General features: G+C 42.0%; 2 protein-coding genes across 2 annotated transcripts in view; both read left to right on the forward strand.

The window, feature by feature from the left end:
• Nucleotides 1–8,802, forward strand: part of LOC139158418 (zinc finger protein 208-like) — a 57,237-nt gene extending 48,435 nt beyond the window's left edge. Inside the window, exon 14 of the mRNA XM_070735728.1 lies at nucleotides 5,325–8,802. Within this exon, the coding sequence (XP_070591829.1) occupies nucleotides 5,325–6,868 (1,544 nt within the window). The 3' untranslated portion in view covers nucleotides 6,869–8,802. The remainder of the gene's footprint in view (nucleotides 1–5,324) is intronic.
• Nucleotides 7,784–8,802, forward strand: LOC139162972 (zinc finger protein 723-like). Its single transcript, XM_070743884.1, has one exon. It carries the CDS (start codon nucleotides 7,784–7,786, stop codon nucleotides 8,114–8,116), a length of 333 nt encoding a protein of 110 aa, XP_070599985.1. The 3' UTR covers nucleotides 8,117–8,802.
• Nucleotides 8,803–9,948: the final 1,146 nt, after the last annotated feature.

Here is a 9,948-nt window from a genome sequence, read left to right on the forward strand (position 1 = left end):
TGGGGGGGACAGGAGCAACGACTCTGGATCAGAGCCTGACATTCCACCGAAGCACTTCTCCGGGAAGGAGGAGGAGGAAGGGGGGTATTTTGACTAGCCGCTGGAAAGCCAAGGGAAAATCCCAGGCGCTTCAGCTGGCAGTCAGGAGGTGGGGAATCCCGGCGGGGAATTCCCAGCGGGGGCGGGAAGAGAATAGCGTTGGCAGTCACAAGGCATGGGAATCCTTGCGGAAATAAGAAAGCGCACGCGCAGCAAGAGAGCCCACGGACCCGGGCTCGGGTTTGTAAGACAGAAAGGGTTTGTAAGACGAGGGAAAGAAATCTTAAACCCCGGGTTCGTATCTCGAAAAGTTCGTATGATGAGGGGTTTGTATCACGAGGTACTACTATATATATAAGATGTTAGTGCAGGCAGACAGGTATGTGATGCAAGGACTGATTAAATGGTGCCAGAGTGAATTACAAGTAGATGTGCAAGAGATGAAAAATATAGTGGAGAATATAAGGAAAATTAAGAATACAAGGGTTAGGGAAATGAGAAGGAAAATGTTACATAAATGGTGTCACTCACCTGCTCAACTTTCATACTTTCAGCAGAATATTAAGAATACCTGTTGGCATGGGTGTCAAGATAAGGGAGTGTTTATGCATATGTTTTAGGAATGCCCGGTAGTGCAGAGTTTTGGGGGGAAAGTGCAACAGGATATTAATAGGATGTTAAATATACGATGGATAACTACTAAGGAAATGGCAGTATTAGTTAAAAGAAAGGCGATGGGAGAATTTAGAAAAATAAAACAAGCAGCGATAGAAAGTGCTCAGGCATTCATAGTCTTGGGTTGGAAGGATGTGACAAAATGGGCAATGCAAAATTGGTACCGGGATATGGTGGATCATATTCAGTTTGAGATTATAGATAAGAGGATGAATTCAGCCAGTGAAATTGATCTGTGGTAACTGATGTGACGATGGGACACGGTAAGAGGATATATGGTCAGTAGAATTCAAGACCATCCTACAAGGAGTACAGTGATACCTCGTCTTACGAACCCTTCGTCATACGCACTTTTCGAGATACGAACATGGTGTTTAAATTTTTTTTAAAAAATTAATTTTTATTGATTATAAATTATTATCCCATATACTTAAACGAAGGGGAAAAACACAACACATAGGACATGAGCATTGCCAAAGTGTGAACTGTAGATGGTACACATCACAAAGGTAAAAGCTTAATGCTGTGACTATAAAAAGTGATTTTCATGAATATATCAAGTTAATATATAGTAATTTATCACTAAATAGGGATAACATATATAAGTTAAGATTAACATAATAAGCTTGACAAGATCCTCCTGGGATCAGAGGTTAAAATCATATCTAAAATTTACAGTTTACTTCTTAAACAACTAATGGTAGAGGAGCAAGTCAAACCATCAATGATAGCATGGGCCCAAAATTTCGGTTATCCCATATACTTAAACAAATGGGAGAAACTCTGGAACTTAAGCTATAAACTTACATTGGAAACTCTGGACAAAGAAAATCTGTATAAGATGGTTTTCTGTTGGCACCTTCCCCCAGGAGGCATAGTTCCCTCTAAGCTGAGCAGTGAGCAATCGCTCACTTAAAAATCATCATCAACTCAGAGTTTTCCAAACCTGCCCAGAAGCCGAGAGGGAAAGAGTGAGAGGGAAGGAGAGAGAGAGGAAGAGATAGAAAAAAGAGAGGAAGGAAAAGAGAAAGAAAAAGAATGGGAGTAAGGAAATCAAAATCTAGTTTGAAACTAGCTCAACTATTTAAGTGGCATTTTGATATTGATAGAGTTGCCTTATTATGAGCTCACTGTTATAGACACACAGCACAGTATTTTATTTTGAAATTCTCTGAGGCAAAACAGGGTGGGTTTTTTATTTGTTTGTTTGTTTATTTATTTATTATTTCTGTGCCGCCCAGTCCCGAAGGGACTGCCGCTCAGACACTATACTTTTCCGCCCATCCCCCCAAAAAATTAGAGGGAACACTGGCTATGACAGTTCACTTACTGACCATTCCACGTTATGACCAGCCCTCCCCCAAGTACTTGAGATCCAGTCCCAAAATTATGAGTGTTGCAGCACCATGGCAATAGTGCATACTTTCGAATGACAGCAGAGGGGCTGCAACATTCACCCTACATATTCCCCCACCCATTTCACCATTGTCAATTTCCAGAAGAACATTAGTAGAACGAAAGCTTTGTACACTTTCATGACTCATGAATATAGAAATAGAATAGAATAGAATAGAATATAATTTTTATTGGCCAAGTGTGATTGGACACACAAGGAATTTGTCTTGGTGCATATGCTCTCAACGTACATAAAATAAAATATACATTTGTCAAGAATCATGTGGTACAACACTTAATGATTGTCATAGGGGTCAAATAAGCAATGAAGAAGCAATATTAATAAAAATCTTAGGATGTACGCAACAAGTTACAGTCGTACAGTCAACATGGGAGGAAATGGGTGATAGGAATGATGAGAAAAACTAGTAGAATAGAAGTGCAGATTTAGTAGAAAGTCTGACAGTGTTGAGGGAATTATTTGTTTAGTAGAGTGATGGCGATCGGGAAAAAACTGTTCTTGTGTCTAGTTGTCTTGGTGTGCAGTGCTCTGTAGCGACGTTTTGAGGGTAGGAGTTGAAACAATTTGTGTCCAGAATGTGAGGGGTCAGTAAATATTTTACCCGCCCTCTTTTTGACTCGTGCAGTATACAGGTCCTCAATGGAAGGCAGATTGGCAGCAATTGTTTTTTCTGCAATTCTGATTATCCTCTGAAGTCTGTATCGGTCCTGTTGGGTTGCAGCACCAAACCAGACAGTTATAGAGGTGCAGATGACAGACTCAATGATTCCTCTGTAGAACTGAATCAGCAGCTCCTTGGGCAGTTTGAGCTTCCTGAGCTGGCGCAGAAAGAACATTCTTTGTTGTGCTTTTTTGATGATGTTTTTGATGTTAGGTAACCATTTTAGGTCTTGAGATATGATAGAACCTAGAAATTTGAAGGTCTCTACTGTTGATACTGTGTTGTCTAGTATTGGGAGAGGTGGAAGGGTGGAAGGGTTTCTCTTAAAGTCTACCACCATTTCTACGGTTTTGAGTGTGTTCAGTTCTAGATTGTTCTGGTCACACCACAAGGATAGTTGTTCAACTTCCCGTCTGTATGCGGATTCATCATTGTCTTGAATGAGTCCGATCACTGTTGTATCATCTGCAAACTTCAGTAGTTTAACAGATGGATCGTATGAGATGCGGTCATTAGTGTATAGAGAGAAGAGAAGTGGTGAGAGTACACAGCCTTGGGGGGCACCTGTGCTAATTGTACATATATCTGATGTGATTTTTCCTAGCTCCACCTGCTGCTTCCTGTCTGTTAGGAAGCTTGCGATCCACTTACAAGTGTGTTCAGGTACCGCTAGCTGATTTAGTTTGGTTAAGAGAATGTCCGGTACGATGGTATTGAATGCTGAACTGAAGTCCACAAAGAGGACCCTGGCGTAGGTCATTGGAGATTCAAGATGTTGAAGGATGTAGTGTAGAGCCATATTAACAGCATCATCTGTTGATCTATTTGCTCGGTATGCAAATTGCAGGGGGTCTAACAGTGCATCCGTGATGGTTTTCAAATGGAACATCACTAGCCTTTCAAAGGTTTTCATAACTACAGATGTTAGAGCAACTGGTCTGTAGTCATTCAGTTCCTTGATGGAGGGCTTCTTTGGCACTGGGATGATAGTCGAGCGTTTGAAGCAGGAAGGAACATAGCACAACTCTAGTGATTTGTTGAAGATTTGGGTGAAGATGGGGGCCAATTGGTCAGCACAGACTTTTAAGCAAGAAGGAGTTATCTTGTCTGGGCCTGGTGCTTTTCCAGGCTTCTGTCTGAGAAATAGATCTCTCACTTCCTTTTCTGTGATCACTAGGGGTTGTAAACATAATGGGATGGGTTCAGTTGTAGAAGATTTAGCTGTTGTTGGTGTGTCTGGGATGGAGGTTGTGCACATAAGTGGTTGAGGTTTCTTTTCAAACCTGCAGTAGAACACATTCAGGTCATCTGCCAATTGCTGATCTCCTTCAGCTTGGGAAGGTGGTTTGCTGTAACAGGTGATGTTTTTGCTGGTTCATTTGTTGAGAATTGATTCTTTAGCTTTTCAGAGTACAGTGATCCCTCGGTTAGCGCGGGGGTTACGTTCCAAGACCTCCCGCGCTAACCGATTTCCGCGTTATACTGGATGCGGAAGTAAAAACACCATCTGCGCATGCGCGCCCTTTGTTCCATGGCCGCACATGCGCAGAAGGTGGAGCGACGCAAGTTCGGAGGCTGGCAATGCAATGGTGATTTTTCCGGGCTCCTCGCCGCTACCCACAGGGCAGCGCTGGCGGCAATGGCAATGGCAACCCTCCCTCCTTCCCTCCTTCCCTTCTCTCCCTCCCTCCTTCCCTCCTTCCTTCCTCTCACCGGCTTTCTTGGGGCAGCGTTGGCGGCAATGGCAATGGCCATTATCTTTTTCTCGTCGTCCCGAATGGTTCGCACACTCGATTCGTTGATCCCATACTGCCGACCAACATCTGCATAAGAGCGTCCCCCTTTCAGCATGTCCAAAATGTCAATTTTCTCTTTAATTGTGAGTATCCTCCTGGTCTTTTTAGCGTCGCCGCCTCCACTCCGTGTGCAACGTTTAGGAGGCATCTTCCAACAAGTCTGAACAAGTTCCAACAGTTGCAAAGCTTTTTTTTGCGTTTGCAACGATTGGTCGAGATTTTGGCCAATCAGCAATCAGTATGACGTCATCGGGCGGGAAAAACCGTGGTGTAGGAAAAAAAACGCGGACTTATTTTTTAATTAATATTTTTTGAAAAACCGCGTTGCAGCGTTTCGCGCTAATCGAGAACGCGCAAATCGAGGGATCACTGTAGTTCCTTTTTGCTGCTCTGATCTCCCTTGTTAATATATTTCTGGCCTGATTGTACAGCATTCTATCACCTTTTCTGTAGGCTTTCTCTTTGGAATGACGTAACTGCTTGAGTTTGGCTGTGAACCAAGGTTTATTGTTACTGTATATTTTCAAGTTCCTGGTTGGTACACATAGGTCTTCACAGAAGCTGACATATGATGTTACAATATATTTAATAATGTTTATATCACACCACTGTAAGAATGCAAACATACAACCTAATGACATTTTGGAGAAATTCTGAAGGAATTTCATTTAACTTTCTAGCCTCTGAACTTTTTCTGTAACCTTGTCATCATTTTTATTTTCCTTTTCTTTTAAAGGTAAGGAGGATCAAGATTCCTGTGAACTGTACCAAATGATCAGTGGAACAGCCATTCATTTTTTTGGAAATAACTATCTTACATCTCAAAAAGTGATTGACAGAAAAGAGAAGTATAAATGCATTGAGTATGAAAAGACCTTTGGTCGAAGAAGTCAACTTATTTCCCATAAAAAGATCCATACAGGGGAGAAGCCATATAAATGCATGGAGTGCGGAAAGGCCTTTGCTCAAAGTGGTCATCTTATTTCCCACAAAAGGATCCACAAAGGGGAGAAGCCGTATAAATGCATGGAGTGCGGAAAGGCCTTTGCTCAAAGTGGTCATCTTATTTCCCACAAAAGGATCCACACAAGGGTGAAGCCGTATAAATGCATGGAGTGTGGAAAGACCTTTGCTTATGCTAGTGTACTTACTTCCCATAAAAGGATCCACACAGGGGAGAAGCCATATAAATGCATGGAGTGTGGAAAGGCCTTTGCTTATACTACTGCACTTACTTCCCATAAAAGGATCCACACAGGGGAGAAGCCATATAAATGCATGGAGTGTGGAAAGACCTTTGCTCAAAGTAGTCATCTTATTTCCCACAAAAGGATCCACACAGGGGAGAAGCTGTATAAATGCAAGCTGTGTGGAAAGACCTTTGCTGAAAGAAGCAGTTTTATTTCCCATAAAAAGATCCACACAGGGGAGAAGCCGTATAAATGCATGGAGTGTGGAAAGGCCTTTGCTTTTACTAGTGCACTTACTTCCCATAAAAGGATCCACACAGGGGAGAAGCCGTATAAATGCATGGAGTGTGGAAAGACTTTTGCTCAAAGTGGTCATCTTATTTCCCACAAAAGGACCCACACAGGGGAAAAGCTGTATAAATGCATGGAGTGTGGAAAGACCTTTGCTCAAAGTGGTCATCTTATTTCCCACAAAAGGACCCACACAGGGGAGAAGCTGTATAAATGCAAGCTGTGTGGAAAGACCTTTGCTGAAAGAAGCAGTTTTATTTCCCATAAAAAGATCCACAAAGGGGAGAAGCCGTATAAATGCATGGAGTGTGGAAAGGCCTTTGCTTATACTAGTGCACTTACTTCCCATAAAAATATCCACACAGGGGAGAAGCCGTATAAATGCAAGGAGTGTGGAAAGACCTTTGCTGAAAGAAGCAGTTTTATTTCCCATAAAAAGATCCACACAGGGGAGAAGCCGTATAAATGCATGGAGTGTGGAAAGGCCTTTGCTTATACTAGTGCACTTACTTCCCATAAAAGGATCCACACAGGGGAGAAGCCCTATAAATGCATGGAGTGTGGAAAGACCTTTTCTCATAGTAGTCATCTTATTTCCCATGAAAGGATCCACACAGGGGAGAAGCCCTATAAATGCATGGAGTGTGGAAAGGCCTTTGCTCAAAGTGGTCATCTTATTTCCCACAAAAGGATCCACACAGGGGAGAAGCTGTGTAAATGCAAGGAGTGTGGAAAGACCTTTGCTGAAAGAAGCAGTTTTATTTCCCATAAAAGGATTCACACGGGAGAAACCATATAAATGCATGGAGTGTGAAAAGAGCTTTTCTCAAAGAAATCACTTTATTGCCCATAAAAAGATCCACACGAGAGAAACCATATACAGTGGTACCTCATGATACGAACATAATTGGTTCCAGGAGGAGGTTTGTAAGGTGGAAAGTTCATAAGACGAAACAATGTTTCCCATAGGAATCAATGTAAAAGCAAATAATGCGTGCAAATCCTTCAGGAAAATCCCAAACTTTAGAAGGGAGGCGAACAGAGGGCAGGGAGGAGCAGCTAAAGGGGGCGGGTGGAAGAAGCAAGGCTAGGCTAAAGGGTGAGTGGGAAGGAAGAAAGGCAAGGGGGGCGCTCCTCCCTTTTCTTTCTTCAAAAGACACTCTTTCAGTGCCTTTGGCTGTTCTCTGCAAAGTCCTCCAAGCCGCCCCTCCCTTTTCTTTCTTCAAAAAAGGGGAAAAAAGAAACCCCTTCATCCCAGCAGCAGCGGCTTGGGTTCGTAAGGTGAAAATAGTTCGGAGGAAGAGGCAAAAAAATCTTAAACATCGGGTTCATATCTTGAAAAGTTCGTTAGAAGAGGCGTTCGTAAGATGAGGTACCACTGTAAATGTGTAGAGTGTGGAAAGGCCTTTGCTTGTGGAATTCATCTTATTTACCATGCAAGGATCCACATGGGAGAAACCGTATAAATGCATGGAGTATGGAAAAACCTTTGCTCAAAGAAGTCCTCTTATTCCCCATAAAAGGCTCCACACAGGGCAGAAGCCATATAAATGCACAGAGTGTGGAAAAACCTTTGCTCAAAGAAGTAATCTTATTTCCCATAAAAGGATCCACACGGGAGAAGCCGTATAAATGCATGGAGTGTGAAAAGAGCTTTTCTCAAAGAAATTATCTTATTGCCCATAAAAGGATCCACACGGGAGAAGCCGTATAAATGCATGGAGTGTGGAAAGGCCTTTGCTTGTGGAATTCATCTTATTACCATAAAAGGCTCCACACAGGAGAGAAGCCGTATAAATGCATGGAGTGTGGAAAGACCTTTGCTCAAAGTGGTCATCTTATTTCCCACAAAAGGATCCACACAGGGGAGAAGCTGTATAAATGCAAGCTGTGTGGAAAGACCTTTGCTGAAAGAAGCAGTTTTATTTCCCATAAAAGGATCCACACAGGGGAGCAGCCGTATAAATGCGTGGAGTGTGGAAAGGCCTTTTCTTATAGAATTCATCTTATTTCCCATGAAAGGATTCACAGGAGAAAAGCCGTATAAATGCATGGAATACGGAAAAACCTCTGCTTATAGCAATAGACTTACTTCCTATAGGATGATCCACACGGGAGAACCCGTATAAATGCATGGGGTGTGGAAAGACCTTTTCACACCCCATTCATGGGGTATGGAAGGACCCGTACTCAGGAGAAACTATAGTAATAACAATTGTACTTACATTTATATACTACAGTAGTCCCTCACCTATCGCTGGTGTTACGTTCCAGACCAGGCCGCGATAGGTGAAATCCGCGATGGGGAATTTATCGACTGATAGTACTTATTTAAGTATTTATATTGTAATTGTTTGGTAAGTTTTCATTGTTTTAAGTGTTTATAAACCCTTCCCACACAGTGGGAGTTCGGCGGGCTGGTTAAATCTGCCAATCGACTTCCTCAGAAACCCGCGAACCAGCGAAGATCCGCGAATGATTTTTCTCATTAATATTTCTTGAAAACCCGCAATGAAGTGAAGCCGCAGTAGGTGAAGCGCGGTATAGCGAGGGACTACTGTATTCCACAGTGCTTTATCACTTATCTCTGAGCAATTTACAAAGTCAGCACATTGCCCCCAGAAGTCTGAGTCCTCATTTTGGTGACCTCAGGAAGATGAAAGGCTGAATCAACTAGTAAAAGTAATTCATTGGAGTTCAAGATGTTTTCAATAAAATGCCAAATTGAAAGTTTTCAATTTCCAGTTATTTAAAAATGTTCCATCCATTTTGTGCTCAAATATTTTTTCTCATCCAGCATTTGCATTTCTTGTTCAACCAGTCACGATTTTCACTTTGTGAAGCCACTGCTTGTTTTTTAGCTATTCCACAAATATTTTAATGTCCCCAGATGGAAATGGTCTTATTATGAAAAAGAAAACCCACACTGGAAATGTACTTTGCCTAGGTCCCAACCAGATAAGATCCTAGCTTTAGGCCTTATTTAAAGTACATTTAAAATCCCCACAAATCCTGATAGACCCGTCTGGTTTCACTGGATTAACTATTGGTGTTTCCCAACAAGAATGTTCAGTTGGTTCTAGGATACCTTGAGCTAAGAGCCTATCCAGCTCCTCACCCACCTTAGATTTTAGAGCAAAAGGTACCCTCCAATGTTTAAGACGGATACGTGCCACCCCCGTGTCCAGATTTAAAGAGATTGGTTTGCCCTTATAACCAATGTTCCCTCTAATTTTTTTTCGGTGTGGGCGGAAAAGTATAGTGTCTGAGAGACAGTCCCTTTGGGACTGGGCAACATAGATAAATAAATAAATAAGAAAAAAATTCCCTTCTTTTTTTATTAAAAGAAATTAATAATAAAACAAAACCAAAATCTATTACTATTATTATCTTCTCTTTTTCCATCCCTGTCTCCTCCCCCCTTGTGTGTGTTTGTGTGTGCGTGTGTGAATTCTTGAACCATTTCCAATTAGAGGTGAGCTATTGAAAATGGTTCAAGAGTTCACACACACACACACACACACAAACGGCTGGGGTTTTTTTCCTGTTATTTGGGTGCTTTTTACCATATGCTTTAAATCAAGAGTCATTTCTCTTTCTCTCTCCCCCTCTTGCTCTCTCTCTCTTGCTTTCTTTCTCTTTCTATCTCTCTTTCTTTCTCTTCTCTCTCTTGCTAGCTCTCTCTCCCCCCTTTCATCTCTCTCTCTTTCTTTCTCCCTATTGCTTTCTTTCGCTTCTCTCTCTTCAATATGTACAGTATTGCGTATTGGACAAAATCAATCAATCAAATAAGTCAAGGGAGACTCAGCCCGGAGACCGTTGACGCGCCGGGAAGAGAGAATTCCTATTGGTCCTTTTTGCTCCCTAATCCGAAATTCA

The sequence above is a fragment of the Erythrolamprus reginae genome, chromosome 2, assembly GCF_031021105.1.
Source record: "Erythrolamprus reginae isolate rEryReg1 chromosome 2, rEryReg1.hap1, whole genome shotgun sequence".
Lineage (NCBI taxonomy): Eukaryota > Metazoa > Chordata > Lepidosauria > Squamata > Dipsadidae > Erythrolamprus > Erythrolamprus reginae.

Excerpts from the sequence above, each read along its gene's own strand:
- LOC139162972 (XM_070743884.1), top strand. The coding sequence starts at position 7,784 with ATGCATGGAGTGTGGAAAGGCCTTTGCTTGTGGAATTCATCTTATTAC.